This window comes from Hemicordylus capensis, chromosome 6, assembly GCF_027244095.1.
Source record: "Hemicordylus capensis ecotype Gifberg chromosome 6, rHemCap1.1.pri, whole genome shotgun sequence".
NCBI lineage: Eukaryota > Metazoa > Chordata > Lepidosauria > Squamata > Cordylidae > Hemicordylus > Hemicordylus capensis.
The window spans coordinates 7,924,918-7,944,235 of NC_069662.1; the positions used below are offsets into that span (position 1 = coordinate 7,924,918).

Sequence of the window (19,318 nt, forward strand, 5' to 3'; positions counted from 1 at the left end):
TCAGTAATGTGTTGTCTGTGGTGACTGCCTCCCTTAGCCCCATGAAAGTTTCATCTCTGTTCCCAAACCTATTTTGCCTATTCTTCATGAAATAGTTTTTTCCTTTGTTCATCAGAAGGTGTTATTGTTATTTCAGGAAGGAAAGAAGCAAAGGAGATGGTCAATGTTACATTTGTCACTGAGTTTATCCTCCTGGGATTTACTGAACTTGGTGGACTGAGCATGACATTTTATACCATACTTCTGCTGATGTATCTTATATCAGTTGCTGGACACAGCTTAATTATCATAGTTGTTTATATGGAACCCAAGCTCCATACTCCCATGTACTTCTTCCTCGTCAATTTCTCCATGGCTGAAATCTGTTCCACAACAACAGAAGTACCAAAAATGTTGGCCAATGTCTTCTCAGGCAAATCCACTATCTGCTTTGGATGTTGCATGGCACAAGGGTTCATGGTCTTTGCAATGGGAGCTGTTGAATTCATCATTCTCACAGTCATGTCGTATGATCGCTATGTGGCCATTTGCAAACCTTTGCAATATAAAACCATCATGACCAATAGACTCTGCCTTGACTTGGTTTTGCTGGCTTGGGTTGGAGGGTTTGTGATCATCTTTTCTCAGTCCTCAGTACTGTGGACTTATCCATATTGTGGAGACAATATCATCGACCACTTTTTCTGTGATGTTGGGCCCGTTTTGAAATTGGCTTGTGCTGACACAACTTTGGTGGAGCTGATAGGTCTCATATATGGTGCGACTTTCATGTGGGGTTCATTTGGTCTTTCACTGATTTCATATACATTTATTATAGCCACCATAATTGGGATCCCTTCTGCCACAGGGCGATCCAAGGCATTTTTTACGTGTGCCTCCCATCTCACAGTTGTTATCATCTTCTACACAGCAGATATGTTCATGTACTTGAGGCCTTCAACCCACGGAGACACACGAGCCAACAAAGTGGTGTCTCTTGTGCGGACAAGTTTGATACCAATGTTAAACCCCTTCATCTACACCATCCGAAACAAAGACTTCAAAGCAGCTGTTTGGAAAGTGGTGAAAAGAAAGGTGATATTCTAGCACTACTTTCAATATTTCTTTCACTACAAGAACAGGTTTAACTAATAACTGCCCTGAGCCAGCTTGGAAGGGCAGTATAAAAATCGAATAAATAAATAAATAAATAAATAAATAAATAAAATATCTTTTCTTTACAAATCACAAGCATTCTTTAGGATTTCCTAAAGAAAATACAAAATGTTGTTAGATGATAACAACATTATTACAGACATCAAATTACTTTTGTTTATAAGATACATGTACCCAAGTATCTTCCTCCTTCTCTCCCTCCCTCCTTCCCTTCTAGTTTATGACCCATCTTTATTTCAATTTCTTGCTGATAATCTCTAATTTTATATTTGTGGCTGTGGTGAACTTCTGGAAAACATGATGATGGGATAATTGCAGCAGACTGCAACCAGGAGTATGTTTCAATGTTTCAATGTTTGCCTTGTTCTGGCTCATGAGTATTAGATTGGGGATCCTCACCATTCAGCACTCCTAGGAACATAGGAAGCTGCCCTATACTGAGTCAGACCATTGGTCTATCTAGCTCAGGATTGTCTTCACAGACTGGCAGCAGCTTTTCCAAGGTTGCAGGCAGGAATCTCTCTCAGCCCTATCTTGGAGAAGCCAGGGAGTGAACTTGGAACCTTCAACTCTTCCAGGAGCAGCTCCATCCCCTAAGGGGAATATCGTACAGTGCTCACACTACTAGTCTCCCATTCATTTGCAACCAGGGTGGACCCTGCTTAGCTAAGGGGACAAGTCATGCTTGCTACCACAAGACCAACTCTCCACATCTACAATTCTGACATCCTTATCACAATATATGTATCAGTGTAGGTATGGGGAGAGAAAGAAAGAGAGAGCAGGGGAGTGAATGACTCAGTTATTGGTTTGTCACATGGACGGTGTTATAGACAACAGAACAATGGCATCACGGTATTTTCAGAGCAAAAGACTGTATTATTGGTGAGTACAAGGGATCTTGATACTGAATGGCTAGTAGGCTAATTCATCATGAACTTCAGTCATCATGTACTTTAACTGCATTGGAGACCAGTTTTAATAATGTCTCAATAGTTCACCCAGCCCTCTCTATCCTTCAGCATCATCTAACAATCATTTATCAGTGATCCTGCCAGTATGGGTCCTGTACTCACTGCCTCCATTTATCTTCAATATAGTAGTCCTTTCCAATGATAGTTAGCTATTGTCCTTGATAGCAGGAAATGCTTTAGGCATGGGGTGTTAACTCCAATAAAGAAAGGCTAAATATAATGAGGATTTATTGTTGTGGAGAAATTATTTGTCTTGTAAAAGTTATTACACAGGCCGTTGCGCATGCACAAATGACCTCTACGGGGCCCTGGGTTGTAGTTCAGCAACATCTGGAGGACCCAAAGTTAGGAACCATTGCACTAGAAGATTGTTGTGCAAGCACTTTGGTGGTCTCGTGGTAGTAAGCATAACTTGTCCCCTTAGCTAAGCAGGGTCCACCCTGGTTGCATATGAATGGGAGACTAGAAGTGTGAGCACTGTAAGATATCCCCCCTTAGCGGCTGGAGCTGCTCTGGGGAGAGCAGAAGGTTCCAAGTTCCCTCCCTGGCAGCATCTCCAAGAGAGGGCTGAGAGAGATTCCTGTCTGCAGCCATGGAGAAGCCGCTGCCAGTCTGTGAAGACAATACTGAGCTAGATAGACCAATGGTCTGACTCAGTATAGGGCAGCTTCCTACGTTCCTATGGTCCAAATGTTAGCCAGCACTAGGGATGTGCGAACTGGCCCCAAGTTAATTGGTTCACCATCGGCTCAGGGGCGCTTTAGGGTTCCTAATGTTTAAAAATATTTTTAAGCTTACTGGCAAGTCCAGCGGCCTCAGGGGTGAGGGGGTGCTGCCATGGCTGAAGGAGGGTCTCTAGAGGTTCCCCCTCCCCCTTTGGGGGCCATTTTGGTGATCTCCATGGTTGTGGCAGCCATTTTCGAGGCCACCACACATGCACCCTGGCCATTTGCATGGCCAGGTAATGAACCAGGCCACCCAAATGGCCAGGGGCATACACGATGGCCTCTAAAATGGCTGCTGTGATGACGGAGAGGGCAGGAATAGCCTGAAAATGGGCCAACTGGCCCATAGATGACTGGGGGAGACTGGTGGGGGAGGGGAAACATCTGGAGAGCCCCCCACAGCCATGGCAACATCCCCAGGAGGCCGCCAGACCCACCGGTTAGCTTAATTTTTTGTTTAATGTTCAGAATCCCAAACCTGCTCGAACTCCAGCTGAGCCAGGATTCTAGTTCGGGGGTAGAAAACCAAACATGCCCAGTCTGGTTCGAATCTGGTCTGGACTCGAACCAAACTGGGCAAACTGGTTTTATACACATCCCTAGCGAGCACCTTAACCAATCTTTCTTTATGAATGTAACCTTATGTATCTGGAAATATATTTGCTACATTATAGTCATGCATTTTAGTTCCTTGAAAAGCTCAACCTTCTTTCCAAATTCCCTCAGGATTAATTTTTTTTCTTAATTGGCATGAGGAGAATGGTGAAGTCTTTTCACCAGTCCTTCTTCTCCTGGGAAGTCCTTGAGATGTTAACAGAGATGTATAGAAAGACTATGATAGTAAAGTTACATCATTTTTAGGAACAAAAAATGCTATCTACGGCCTTTTGTTAGGAGATATATCTCTAGAATAAGTGCCAATGTTACTAAGAAGATCGAGCTTAGTTTGATGAACTTTGGGCAGGCATTGAATGTCTTTGGGGCTAATTCTGCTTGGTCAGGGGGCATTGTGTGGGGGCAGGGAGTGATAAGCACAAGTAGGGATCACAATACTTTTATTTCTGCTGCCGCACCATTGGAAACACTTCTTTCCTGCAAAGGAGCACCCACAGAATTGGGGCTGCTCCAGAGTAGCACCCATAAAGTGCAAGAGGCTATGTCAGGAAGAAAATGTTGTCCCTCTCCTATTCACCCATGTACACATGGACATTTCCCCTTATGAACACAAAGATCAGAAGTGGTCCCAGTCAGGATGACGGACATATTTTATTATATAAAATGATAATTCCATGTTCCAAGTTCCAGTTCAGCCTTGAATTCACTGGATGGTGTGGGTAACAAATTTAACACATTCATGTCTGTCATTATGCCATGAAGTTCAGCTTTAGCATATCTTCATCTGTCATTGGCTCACCTGATACTGTTCTTGAAGAATATCTTGTTCTTTCAAAGCCCCACTGGCAGAACTACAATTGAGCAGATGGTCCTTCAGGGGCCACTCACCTGCTCTTTCTCTCTCCACTCTGGCTCTCTCTCTCACCTGGACCCCAGGGCCATCTGCCCTCCCCAAGCCACCACTTCCGTCCACTGGGGAGGCCGATCACTGGACCATGATGTTTTTATCCCATGTAGCACCCAGGCAAAGCTTAGGAGCCTTAACAGTCACTGCCACTACGGCTGAAAACATGGAGATGGAGGCCCAGCAGTGGGAAAATAGGTGAGCAGTAGGTGAGCTGCTGCAGAGCTGGTCAGTGAGGAGGTGGCTGTAGTTCCTGGGAGATTGAGGGAGAATGGTGACTGGTGTCATGGTGGACCTGATGACTGGTAGTGGTGGACAAAAGCGTAGAACACAGACTGCTGCCAATGTTGTTGCACCACTGAACTGCCCCTTCCTTCTCCCACTCTGCTTACACACTCACAACAGTGCGCAGGATTCCACCAAGCGTAACAAACCATCAGCGCTGACGTTGCCGGGAGATCCTTAACTGAGATTACAGGATGTGAGGCATAAGTGACATCACTCCAGAACAACCCATTTGCTCTGTATCTCCTGTGTCTTTTCAAGCTCTTCCGTTAGAACTGAAGGTCACTTTCTGTAATGTTGAGACCGGGGAGATGTGTCATGTGCTGCTTTGCTTACAGATATTTGTTTCCTCTGCAGCTTCCTGCAATAAAGAGTTGACATATCCTTTGGCTGTAATTTCAGGAAAGGAGAAGGCGATGGACAATGTTACTTCTGTGACTGAGTTCATTCTTTAGTATTTCCTGAATTTCAAATATAGTGTTTTTTTACCATAATTCTGTTCATCTAAAGGCAACTAAGCCTGTAAAAGAAAACTGAACGGGCCTGTTATCTTGATCCCTAGATAAAGAGATGCCTTGTAGATGGCATGTAGTATTGAAGCTGCCGAAGATACGTGGAATATGAAATCAACATACGTAATTGTTTAATTGAAGGCCAATGTCTGCAAAGCACATAGCACTAATATTCTAGTAATCCTCCAAATCTAATCAAGTGATGCAATCGTTACTGAGCATGGTTTAATAGTCATTTTGATGGAGCCGAAGCATCATAGTCCCACGTACTTCTTCCTCGTTAATATCTCTGTGGCCAGGTTCTGTTCCACAGCAACACAAGTCCAAAAATGTGGTGAATATTCTCTCAGACAAAACCACAGTCTGCTCTGCAGTTCGCTTGGTCCAAGGTCTCATAGGCTCTTTGCCATTGGAGTGGTTGAATTCATCACTCTCACAGTCATGCTATGTGGCCATTTTCAACCCTTTGCCATATACAGTCATCATGACCAATGGGCTCTGGCTCTGCTTGGCCTTGCTGGCTAGGATTGGTGGGTCTGTGATAGACCTTTCTCAGTCAATCATACTATGGACTTACCCATGCTCTGGAGATAATTGTATTGACCAATTCTTTTGTGATAATAACATAAGAACAGCCTTGCTGGATCAGGCCCAAGGAAGCCCATCTAGTCCAGCATTCTGTTTCACACAGTGGCCCACCAGATGCTGCTGGAAGCCTACAGGCAGGATTTGAGGACATGCCCTCTTTCCTGCTGTTACTCTCCTGCAACTGGTATTCAGAGGCATCCTGCCTTTGAGACTGAAGGTGGCCTATAGACCTACGACTAGTAGCCATTGATAGACCTCTCCTCCATGAAGTTTTCCAAACCCCTCTTAAAGCCATCCAGGTTGTTGGCCGTCACCACATCTTGTGGCAGAGAATTCCACAAGTTGATTATGTGTTGTGAGAAAAAATACTTCCGTTTGCTGGTCCTAAATTTCCTGGCAATCAATTTCATGGGAATTTATGTTCAATTTCTAGTGTTATGTGAGAGGGAGAAGAAATTCTCTCTATCCACTTTCTCCACACGATGCATGATTTTATAGACCTCTATCATGTCTCCCCGCAGTCATCTTTTTTCTAAACTAAATAGCCCCAGGTGTTGTAGCCTTGCCTTATAAGAAAGTTGCTCTAGGCCCCTGATCATCTTGGTTGCCCTCTTCTGCACCTTTTCCAGTTCTACAATGTCCTTTTTTAGATGTGGTGACCAGAATTGTCCGCAGTACTCCAGGTGTGGCTGCACCATAGTTTTGTATAAGGGAATTATAATATTAACACTTTTATTTTCAGTCCCCCTCCTAATAATCCCTATCATGGAATTGGCCTTTTTCACTTTCAATGAGCTGTCCACCATGACCCCAAGATCCTTTCCTGGTTAGTTACCGACAGCTCAGATCCAATCAGCGTATACTTGAAGTTGGGGTTTTTGATCCCAATGTGCATCACTATACACTTGCCAACATTGAACCACATTTGCCATTTTGTTGCCCACTCACCCAGTTTGGAGAGATCCTTTTGGAGCTTCACACAATCAGTTTTGAATTTCACTACCTGAAAGAGTTTGGTATCATCTGCAAAGTTGGCCACATCGCTGCTTACCCCTGCTTCTAGATCATTTATGAATAAATTTAAAAAACAACGGTCCCAGTACAGATCCCTGGGGGACCCTACTTCTTACTTCCCTCCATTGCGAAAACTCTCCATTTATCTCTACCCTCTGTTTCCTGTCCTTCAACCAGTTAGCAATCCACACATGCTAGTTTTCAGCTTTTCCAAACATCTTATCTCTTGTCACTTCTATCTGACTCAGTTCTTTAGCCTCCATCCCGAAAAAGCCTGGTTCAGGAACAGGTATATACTCAGTATCCTCTGCTGTGAAGACAGACGCAAAGAACACATTTAGCTTCTCTGCAACCTCCATATAATCCTTAACAATCCCTTTCACTCACTCATTATCTAACGGTCCAACTGCCTCATGAACAATACATACTCGCTAGCTTGGTATACAGTAAGTGGCCATAGCAGCCATTAAGCTTGCAAAGTGTTATGGACAACTTTATTCAGTCCCTGCTAAATAAGCAAAGAGGCATCCTTCAAAGTGGTGATTATCTTTATATATAGCAGGGAAAGAACAATTGGCCCTATCCAACCCCAGCACCTCATCCCTCCAGTAGCTGTTGCTGGTATTGCCTTCTGTTTCTTTTTAGATTGCGAGCCCTTTGGGGACAGGGGACCATCTTCTTGTTGTATTATTTATTTTTCTATGTAAACCATTTTGAGAACTTTGGTTGACAAATGGTATATAAATATTGTAATAGTAGTGGTGGTAGTAGTAGTAGTAGTAGTAGTAGTAGTAATTTAGCTTGCTCTTTCTCTGCTCTTTCTTTCTGCAAAAGTAGCACACATATTGAGACCTGTACTGCATAGATATATAAGGAATTGCCTAAAATTTGTGATGTGTGGTTTGCTGTCTCAGCTGTCAGGCACCAGAGGCAGAGAGAGTGAGCTTCAGGTTATCACTCTTAAGAACAGCCCTGCTGGATCAGGCCCAAGGCCCATCTAGTCCAGCATCGTGTTTCACACAGTGACCCAAAAGATGCCACTGGAAGCCTAGAGGCAGGAGTTGAGGGCATGCCTTCTCTCCTGCTGCTACTGGTGGAAGACACATATTGTGGCTAGATGTACATTCTGCTATTAGACTCTGTACTTCTTTTGCTGAAATCGCACACTGGCCTTTGGCCCAGGACGGACCATACTAGAGTAGACAAGAGGAATGTCTTCTCTCCTTCTTAAAGTGATTAATCAGGAACATGCTCCATGCCCAGCCTCTGATGAGCATTCAAGATCATCTCATTCGTTCCATTTAGCCTTTAAGAGCCAGTATGACCTTTTGTGCACAATAAATGAAGACATGGGACTAGGGCCTCACATCTCAGAAACCCTGCACAAGTGAGCCATGACAGAACCAACTTCCTCTTTCCCCCTACCCTAAAAAGCAGCAAATCCCAAAGGTATCATGGTTTGCCATCTGCATTTAGAATTTTGCTCAACAAACTTCTCTTCAAAGCAGGGACTGAAAGGAGAGGAAAAAACTACCACAATGTACTGGGTGAGGCATTTCTGATTCTGCTAGAATATATTGTACAAAGAAAAGGTCATTGTGCACCACTGTGGATCTGGCATGCACAGTAGTAGACAGAAGTGTCTTCAGTTGATAGTTCATCCATCCTTAGCTTTGCTGTAGAACCATTGGTAGAAGGATTTGCACGTCCCTTAAATTCACTGGCAACTATTGAGGGATATCCATTTCTGAAGCCTCCTATATAGACTAGGGCTTTCCCAGTGGCCTGACGGATCCAGTGCATGTGGTGATCATTGATATTGACCCCAGACACCACACAGTCCAGCGTAATAGAGCCCCCAGGTGGTGCCTTTGCTTCACTGGGTTGAGTCAAAGAGATGGATCCAGTAGAACCTGCTAAAGAAACACAACATAAAAAGACTGAAAGCATGCATTCAAATGAGAAATATAGGCTACAAAACAGGCCTTCCATAGTCACAATGATTCCCCCCCCTCGGATTTTGCTGAATTTTAAGAGACCCATAGATGATGATGATGATGATGATGGTGGTGGTGGTGGTGATGATGATGATGATGATGATTTATTTATTCAATTCCTATACTGCCCTTCCAGAAATGGCTCAGGGCGCTTTACACAGAGAAATAACAAATAAATAAGATGGATCCCTGTCCCCAAAGGGCTCACAATCTAAAAAGAAACACAAGACAGACACCAGCAACAGCCACTGGAGGTCGTGTGCTGGGGGTGGATAGGGCCAGTTACTCTCCCCCTGCTCAATAAAGAGAATCACCATGTTAAAAGGTGCCTCTTTGCCAAGTTAGCATATGCCATGTGCATATTCTTTGACCCTGGATCAGGATATCATCTGTCCTGTTGTCAAGGACAATATGGGGGAAAGTATGGGGGACAAAATCAATGCTGTTGTGAACTTAAAACATGTCACCACATTATCAGGGTCACTAGATGGGAACAAATAACATTTCCTCACTGGAAGTTGACTGTAGTGTTGAAGAATTACAACATCCAAATGGCAAAGTTATTGTTGCTGCATTTTTAATTTTATTGAGACAATGAGATCCTTCTTATGGGCATCATCGCAAATGGGGATCCCAACTGTGGAATGAAGTAAATACAAAAGACTTTGCATCGTTACTCACCTGGAAAGAAGAGCCAGGAGACCAAGAACATGAAACTGAAAACCTGCATCACACCAAAATAATCCTTCCTTTTTGTTCAGCGAGCTAGTGTCGTGTGTTTGTGGTGAGTGTAAAGCCATTGTCAGCCACAAGTTCTATTATACTCCAGGACAAGCAAATTAGTTTGCATTTCACAAATGTCCCTCTCATCATTTGTTCCCTTCCATCCTCTTCGATCACCCCAAGGTTCTTTTAGCAACAGAATTAGCGGACAGTTTGCTTTCCTGAACATTAACATTTATTTATTATTTATTTATTATTTACATTTATATCCCACTCTTCCTCCAAGGAACCCAGAGCGGTGTACTACCTACTTAGGTTTCTCCTCACAACAACCCTGTGAAGTAGGTTAAGCTGAAAGACAAGTGACTGGCCCAGAGTCACATAGCAAGGATCATGGCTGAATGGGGATTTGAACTCAGGTCCTCCCGGTCCTAGTCCAGCACTCAAATCACTACACCACACGGGCTCTCATTTCTATGCTAATGGGGCAAAGAGGTGTCTTTTAAAGTAGTGCCTCTCCTATATTTACAGTGGTGGACAGCTCGTTGAAAGTGTCGACTCAATGTGCAGTAGCTGCTAAAAAGGCCAATTCCATGCTAGGGGTCATGGAGGAGAGGTCTATGATCGGCTACTAGTTGGAGTGCTATAGGTCACCTTGAGCCTCAAAGGCAATATGCCTCAAAATCCCAGTTGCAGGGGAGCAACAGCAGGAGAGAGGGCATGCCCTCAACTCCTGCCTGTGGCTTCCAGGTGCATCTGGTGGGCCACTGTGTGAAACAGGATGCTGGACTAGATGGGCTTCCTTGGGCCTGATCCAGCAGGGCTGTTCTTATGTTCGCAGGAGAGCAACTGTCTCTCTTAATGCCAGCAAGACATCTCCCCAGTGGCTCTTTGCTGGTTCCTCATTGTGACTCTTTCTAGATTGTGTGCTCTTTGGGGAAAGAGACTCAACTTCTCATTTCATTTCATTTCATTTCATTGGCTACAAAAACTGCTCTGAGAACTTTTTTGTTGAAAAACAAAATATACAAAATATATTAAAAGTATACAAAATATATTTCAACACTGCGGTGCTCTCATTCATGTTGTTCAGGGTGTGAGGTACTGGAAGGTGTGCTGTTTTCCTATTATTGTTACTATTATTATTACTATTTATTTCTATACCACTTCTCAGCGGACGTGGGGGGAGGGGATGTTTTCAAAATCAGCATCAGGCTGGAACCTCAATCAAAAACCAAAATATGAACAAACACATAAAAGAAAGAAATTTGTTGTAACAACAAACGACAAAATGTAAATGATGACCAGTACATACATATTATATATATATATATATATATATTATTTGCTTAATATGTTTTATAAAGCATTGAAAAGAATTGCTATCCAGAAAATATATCCCTTCCCCCACCACCAACACACACACACACACACACACACACACACACACATATGTGTGTGTGTGTGTGTGTGTGTGTGTGTGTGTGTGTGTGTGGTGGGGGGGGAAGGGATATATTTTCTGGATAGCAATTCTTTTCAATGCTTTATAAAACATATTAAGCAAATAAACTCAACGTTACAAACAAGTTGGGTTTCTGTGATAAAGAGGTGACCTACATGGATCTACAGTTCCAAATAAAGAATATAAAGAACTGGATTCCTCAAGTTAATAGTAATAAGGTATCTAAAAGTAAAAGGAATACGTAATTAAATCCCTGGGGAAATATTTCTAAACTTGTCCACCTCCCCTTACAATCCATTTTGTTGGCTCAAACTCAGCACAGAAAATTTAAAAAGGATCCCTATGGACCCCGAAGGACCCATAGTCATTAAAAGAATAACAACAACAACACACCCACAAAGAAGACACCAGCAACAGCTGCTGGAGAGATGCTCTGCTAAGATGAGCAGGAACCTTGCCTAGCTTGGACTTGACTGTTGGGTCCCCCTGTGGCCTAATTATGGTAAGGGAAACATCTTTGACCACAGTTCAAGTTCCAAAAAAGATATGTTAAAATTTTAGGATGAGCCATTTTTGTTTCTTGATGGGACAAATCTCTTTCTTTCTATAGAATCCCTTAATATTAATTCGTTCTTTTAATGGAGATGGGGAAACACATCATAAAATTTCTGAATATTATTTCATTCTCTTGATTCTTCAGGCAGATTCTATCGGGCAGCAGCAATATAGGAAGATGCTGAAAGGCATCATCTCATACTGCGCAGGAGGAGGCAATGGTCAACCCCTGCAGTATTCTACCAAAGAAAACCACAGGGCTCTGTGGGCGCCAGGAGTTAAAATTGACTTGATGGCACACTTTGAGCCGGGTCTCACGATCCGTGAGATCCGGTTCTGCAGGGTAAGCGGGGAGAGCGGGATAAGCCCGCTCTCCCCACTCACGAGTGGAGAGGGAGCCCTGGGCGGCCGGATCAGCCGCCCACACAATTGCTGGCTCCGAGCCCGGTAGTTCTAACGATTAACAAAAATCGGGCTAGGCTCTCCTAGCCCGATTTTTGTTAATCGTGAGAATAGCCCTATTACTGTACACAAAGAAAAATAATTGCTGGCGGTATTTGCAGTCAATATTCCTCCAGAATCCCTGTGAACGCTACTAAGAAGGTATGAGGGAGCTTCTCTTCATAGACTGTGCATATTGGGAGACTTAAGCTGGTCATCAGGTGGTGCACTTCTATATGGGCTACATGTGTTTGTGAGTTTATTTGTGTAAGGAGTCCCCTCAGAAAGGGGCAAAAATTATGGGCTTTAGTGCAAAGTTTGCATGCATAAAAAGAAATCCCTACATGGCAACTTGCATAAGTTTCTGTTTCTACATTGGTGCTGGTCCCATTGTACAATTACTGCGTTAGGATGTCAGTAACTATTTCTTACTGCCCACCTCGTTCAATGGATACTAAGCCTGTGCACATTTGGATCTGATCTGAATCTGACCCAATATGATCTGACAATGCATGTAATCTGTCTAAAGAGCCAGCGTGGTGTAGTGGTTAGAATGCTGGACTAGGACCGGGGAGACCCGAGTTCAAATCCCCATTCAGCCATGATACTAGCTGGGTGACTCTGGGCCAGTCACTTCTCTCTCAGCCTAACCTACTTCACAGGGTTGTTGTGAGAAGAAACTCAAGTATGTAGTACACCGCTCTGGGCTCCTTAGAGGAAGAATGGGATATAAATTAAATAATAATAATAATAATGTTGGAATCAGATTCTTTGCCTGCTGGGCATGTCAGATATCAGATCAGAGTCAGATTTCCTATTGGAAATCTAATTTTTGGTGCTGGGGGGGGGGGGGCGTTTAAAATAGCAAGAGAAGGCTAAAACCAGCTTGTTTCAAAGCAGAACTTTACAAAACATTCTGGATCTAAAGCCCTCCCTAGGAACATAATTCCACCCCCATGTGGAGGAATCCGCCCTTTGCCTTCAGGTAAAGGTGCATATACTACCCCATTTTCCTGCATAATTCTTTACAGTTGGTTTTTGTTAATGACTGCCCCTAGGGCTTTGAAATCCACCCAAATGTAGCCCAGGATGTCATGAGTCTTGTGGGGGTTCCCCCCCCTCCATGGAGAAAGGGCATTCCTTTGATTTTATATTATTATTCCCCATTGCAGAAACAGGCAGTCAGAAAGGAAGTAGAGCACATCACACCTTTTAATCCCATAATGGCTAGAAGGGAGAGTGAGAAATCCTTTCCAACCACAAATACATAAACATTCAAAGCACTTTACTTCTACTGACCACGGCCTCTTCCTACTGGATCCAATACACTTCTCAGGATGACCATCCTAATTGGTTCTCTCCCCCACCCCCTGCAGAGGTGGGTTGTGGTTGTGAATCCAACCTTAACCAGATGGTGATCTGTCCATGACAATGGGGAACTCGTAGGAGTGCCCACCCATGGAACACCACCCTGTTCAGAGTGAAAGACCAGATCAAGCATGTGACTAGTTTACTTTTTATGTGCCAATATAATGTTCTTGTGTACAATAAATGAAGACATGGGTCTAGGGCCTTACATCTCAGCAACACTGTTTCCACAGATGAGCCATGACAGAACCCACTTCCTCTTTTGCCCTCACCCAAAGTAGAAGCAACTCCCAAAAGTCCACCAGTTTGCCACCTGCATTTAGAAGTTTGCTCAATCAATCTCTCTTCAAAGCAGGAACTGAAAGGGACAAAGATATAACAGTAACATGGAGAGGAGAGTTGGTCTTGTGGTAGCAAGCATGACATCCCCTTAGCCAAGCAGGGTCCACCCTGGTTGCATGTGAATGGGAGACTAGAAGTGTGAGCACTGTAAGATATTCCCCTCAGGGGATGGAGCCACTCTGGGAAGAGCAGAAGGTTCCAAGTTCCCTCCTTGGCAACTCCGAGATAGGGCTGAGAGAGATTCCTGCCTGCAGCCTTGGAGAAGCCACTGCCATTCTGTGTAGACTATGAAGTCATTCACACAATCGAAAACTGTGTTCTACCCTGCTTTGGGAGCTGTGTGTACTCTCAATTTTTGATTGTGTGGAAGCAAGGTTAGAGGAAAACCTGGGTAGCTTTTTCTCCTACCTTCCTTCCACACAATCACTTCTACCCAGGTTTTCCTCTAACCTTGCTTCCACACAATCAAAAAATGGGAGTACACACAGTTCCCAAACCCAGGCAGAACACAGTTTTCGATTGTGTGAATGACCTCAAGGTCTGGCTCAGTATATGGCAGCTTCCTGTGTTCCTGTGTTCTTTCTGATCCCCTGTAAAAATTCCTGTACAAAGAAAGTCATTGTGCACCACTATGGATCTGACATGCACACTAGTAGACAGAAGTATCTTCAGTTGATAGCTCACCTATCCTTAGCTTTGCTGTAGAACCACTGGTAGAAGCATTTCTACACCCCTTAAATTCACTGGCAACTATTGGGGTATTACCAGTTCTGAAGCCTGCTTTATAGTCTAGGGCTTTCCCAGTGGCTTGTTGGACCCAGTGCATGTGGTGATCGTTGATATTGACCCCAGACACTACATAGTCCAGCATAATAGAGCCCCCAGGTGATGCCCTTACTTTACTAGGTTGAGTCAAGGTGGTGGATCCAGAAGAAACTGTTAAAGAAGCAAAACATAAAAATAGTGAAAGCAGGCATTCAGAGCAGAAATATAGGTCACACAACTTAGGTCTTCCACATTCACAGTGATTTTGCACCAGGATTTGGCTGAAGTCTAAGAGACCCACAGAAGAAAGTGAAATGCGTATATTCACTGAACCTGGATCCAGCTGTGATCTCTTGTTGATTAGATATACCAAGACAAGATGGGAAAATATATTTGGGACAGAACCAAAATGGTTGTGGACTACAAACATATGACCACACTTTCAAGGTCCACTAAATCTGAACAAAAATGCAATTATTTGAACTTACAAATTTTAAATAGGAGAGTTCAGATTCCACTGAGAAGTTCTTATTTGCAAAAATATACTTTGAACTTCATTTAAGCACTCAGATCCTAAATTCCAGCCATGTAGATCTCCCCAGAGCATCTGGGAGAGTGAGAATGGGCTCACTATCTTGGAGAGAAATGTAGGGGAGTTTACTGAATACTAATAGGAGGAATTATGAAATTTTTATTCTCCCCCCCCCCCGATGTTTAGTTCCCTCAGTATAGAGTGTGAATAGATTTCTTACTGTAGTGTGGCTCATTTCTTTGAAGATTCTACTTTGCGTGTTTCTTTATTTGTTCATTCACTTTCATGGGTACACTTAATTTACAACCTTCCTTGTGTGGTCCACTGTTCTGGGGACTGCTGTTCATAGGTACTGGAGACTCACAGCATGTAACGATTAAACATGTCAAAGTGAAATACAAATGCTGTTAAATGGTATTAAATATTTGTGGAGACGCTAAATGCTTCCATCAATCCCCCTGTACATGTACAGCACGAACATGGAATTCAGTGAATTCAGAAAGCACAATAGGTGAGAAGTATAATGTCTTTATTGCTTATATGTCCTAGGCTGAGATGAGAGTCTTAATGTACACTCTACAAACGTTTTGGCTGGTGATTCATTATTTTGTTCTGTACATTAATTTTCCTTAACAACAGCTTCGTGTAGTTTATCAGGGTGTGTGTGTGTGTGTGTGTGTGTGTGTGTGTGTATCTATCTATATCTATATCTATATCTATATCTATATCTATCTATCTATATATATATATATTTGCCAAACTGTACTTGCTTCCTTACACTTCATGGGGGAACAAATCAGTCTTCCAAGGCGTTCTTGCTCTCTCTGATCTGGAGCTGACATATCTTTTTTTGCTGTCATTTCAGGAAGAAAGCATGGAAGAAAATGGCCAATTTTAGTTTGGTCACTGAGTTCATTCTTCTGGGATTTCCAGAACTTCAAAGGCAGAAGACAGCATTCTTTACCATACTTCTGCTGATGTATCTCATATCAGTTACTGGACACTGCTTAATAATTGTAGTTGTTTTCATGGAAACCAAGCTCCATACTCCCATGTATTTCTTCCTCATCAACTTCTCCATGGCTGAGATCTGCTCCACAACGACCGAGGTACCAAAGCTCCTGGCTAATATCCTCTCAGAGAAATCCACAATCTGTTTTGCATGTTGCATGGCCCAAGGTCTCATGGTCTTTGCAATGGGAGCTGTTGTATTCATCATTCTCACAGTCATGTCTTTTGACCGCTATGTGGCCATTTGCAAACCTTTGCAATATAAAACCATCATGACGAATGAACTTTGCCTCTGCCTGATGTTGCTGGCTTGGGTTGGAGGGTTTGTGATCATCTTTTCTCAGTCCTCAGTAGTGTGGACTTACCCATACTGTGGAGACAATATCATCGACCACTTTTTCTGTGATGTTGGGCCCGTTTTGAAATTGGCTTGTGCTGACACAACTTTGATAGAGCTGATAGGCCTCATATATGGTGCAACTATAATGTGGGGTTCATTTGGTCTTTCATTGATTTCATATACATTTATTATAGCCACCATAATTCGGATCCCTTCTGCCACAGGGCGATCCAAAGCATTTTTCACCTGTGCCTCTCACCTGACCATAGTTACCATGTTCTACCTGGGACTAATGTTCATGTACCTGAGGCCTGCAACCCATGGTGACCCCCATGTCAACAAAGTGGTATCTCTAGTACGCACCAGTTTCATTCCCATGTTAAACCCTTTCATCTACACCATCCGAAACAAAGACTTCAAAATAGCAGCATGGAAAGCAGTGAGAAGAAAGGTGTTTTTGTAGAAATCCCCTCAAATATTTTCCCACAAGACTACAGGTCGGCCTCATTAACCACAGTACCATTAACCACGCTATTCTTGGCTCCGCATATCCACAGTCAGGGAATAGGCGGCACCCTACCTCAATATATGTGGATACAAAAGGGTTCAGACTCACATATCCGTGGTTTTGTGGTGACCAGAAATGACCTCTGAGGTAATGTCCGGCCACCATTTCAGGCCAGGCTGCTGCTCCTCCCCCTACCCAATGATTGGCTGTTTGGTGGGTAGGCAGGGGAGGACTGTCTGAGGCAGAGTGCTGTGCGCATGCGCTGATCCCTCTTTGCCTTCCTGCCTGCCTGCCGGGTCCAATGGAAAGCTTTAATTCATGGGGCTGAGCTTCAAAGGGGCAATGTGTTGTGGGCTGCCCAGTGTACATACATGTGTGCCCCATCTTCACCACTGCAGCCCCTCCTTGCTGGCCTAGTGCCTCAAGAGCCCTTCTCTTGCCCTCTTCAAGGAATCACTGATTTATGCTGTTGCTCTCCACTCCAACCAAAGGGGTGTGTGTATTGGTATGTGAAACCATGGGGGCTATGTTTGGTTTTTTCCACATGTACTAATATCTTCCACTGTCAGTGAGTTTTGTGTGCCCAAGAACTCTGTGTGTTTCTGGGGGTGGGGTGTGTGTGTGGTGGGGGGTTGTTTTGTTGTTGGTTTTTTTACATGTGCTCTAATGTTCCATTGGGTTGGTAAATGGTCAAAAAGCAAATTTATTAGTTTTTACCTAAAAGCATACAACTAGAAACATAGGGAGTTGCTTTGCAGGTGATGCACAGAGAGAACTCCTTTTTAACTTTGAGACAGAAGCAGAATGGGAGGTTGTTGGGGAAAGGTTGTTGGGGAGGTTGTTGAGGAAAGGTTGGAGGTTGTTGGGGATGTTAACTTTCAACATGGCAAGCCTCTCTCCCTGCACCATGTGTGCAGAGATGCAGAATCCATCTGCATCCAGCTAGAAAGATAGATTAGAGATCCTAACTCCTCACTTTCCTATCTAGAATGGAGTTCCTTAATAAATGCCTTATATATTGATTTGAAACTATGAACTGGCTCCAAGTTACTTTACTCTCAGCATACACGCATGCCTAACTAAATTCTGCTGTGTTGTGCCTCTGTACACTCTGCTATAATGAGAAAGCGATTCTCTCGCCACAGAGAATTTCCAACACTTGTAAAGGGGAATCTGCTGAGGATTCCCCTTTAAAAGCCAAGGAAGATTCCCTAAGGGGGAGAGGGGAACTTACCTTCAGGGTGGGGACATAGGTGGCAAAGATGGAGGCATCAGAGGCAGCAGAGCTGGAGGTGGGAGCTCCTCTAAACTTCCCACTGGCCTCCTCAATAGCATCCCAGGCAGCTTCAACCTGGTTTGGGCCTTGTAACTACAGAGCACACAGCGAACTGGGCCAAAGCTGCATGGGCTGCTACTGGGGAGGCCGGCAGGGGGTTTAGAGGAACCCCCACCATCACCACAACCACCATCCCCCCAAACATAAGTTCCCTTCTAATCTCCCCCCACCATAAGGAATCCCCCTTTGCTAGTGATCCTCAGTAGATTCCCCTTTACAAGCATTGCCTCGAATTGGTCTGTGAACAGGTTCAGCCCGGTTCGGCCAGAACAGGGCCCGGTTCGTCCGGAACCCGGAACCAAATCAGGCTGGGTCAGCTCAAATACGGTTTGAATGCGATCCAATCTGTCCATACTGGCTCTGCACATTCCTAGGGGGGAAGGAAAGAAATATGTGGGATGGGAATATGTTAAGTTGTGTGTTGAAATGTTTCTGCTAATGCATCTCTGCATAAAGAGTCTTGTTTTACATTCTTACATTCTTGTGAGTTCAGTTGCTGTTCTTGCTTTCAAAAACCCATATGTTAAAAATACTGTGGACCAGGTCTCACGATCCGTGAAACCTGGTTTGGGGAAGTGAGTGGGAAGAGAGCCCTGGGTGGCCAAATCAGCTGTCCACACAATTGCCGGCTCCGTGATGGAGCCAGTGGGGGCTGGGGAGCTCGGGGGCCATGAGGCCTAGCATGCAGGGCATACTGGGGAGACCTCCGAGCTGGGAGGCAGCTTTTCACCTCCTGGTCGGGAGGTCTACTCACGAGTAGCCGTGGCGCGGAGCTGCGCCACGGCTACTCACGAGCAGATAGCCCTGGTTTGCGGAGCGCTCACTCCGCAAACCTGGGCTAAGGGCAGGGGTTCTCGAGCGGGTTATCTGCTCTAGAACCACCGGACTCGCAGCCGAGCCCGGTGGTTCTGATGATCCACAAAAATTCAGTTAGACTTTCCTAGCCCAATTTTTGTGATCATCAGAATAGCCCCTGTGTGTGCCAAGGGGTGTGTGTGTGTGTGCGTGTGTGTGTTGGAATGCTGCTAATCTTGTGATGGGGGAGGGGAAGCCTTTAGGACCAGGCTCCAAAATTACCTAAGTGCACCTCTGGATAGGCGGAGGGGGAAGTGATTGTGTGGGAGACAGGAGTTGGGCAGGACAGTTTCCCCTCCAATTCAAGTCAA

At 44.2% G+C, this 19,318-nt stretch overlaps 2 protein-coding genes across 2 annotated transcripts; both read left to right on the plus strand.

The window, feature by feature from the left end:
• Positions 1-153: 153 nt before the first annotated feature.
• Positions 154-15,840, plus strand: LOC128331781 (olfactory receptor 6X1-like; the record flags this gene model as incomplete). The annotated part of the gene is made up of 2 exons (XM_053265651.1): positions 154-1,074; positions 15,823-15,840. Coding segments are annotated over exons 1-2 (936 nt in total), but the record flags the coding sequence as incomplete, so codon positions are not given.
• Position 15,841: 1 nt separating this feature from the next.
• On the plus strand, positions 15,842-16,771 carry LOC128329666 (olfactory receptor 6X1-like). The gene has a single exon (XM_053261218.1). It carries the CDS (start codon positions 15,842-15,844, stop codon positions 16,769-16,771), a length of 930 nt encoding a protein of 309 aa, XP_053117193.1.
• The last annotated feature ends 2,547 nt before the right edge of the window (positions 16,772-19,318 follow it).

Bases quoted from the DNA above. Each gene is read 5' to 3' on its own strand.
- LOC128329666 (XM_053261218.1), top strand. From the start codon at position 15,842: ATGGCCAATTTTAGTTTGGTCACTGAGTTCATTCTTCTGGGATTTCCA.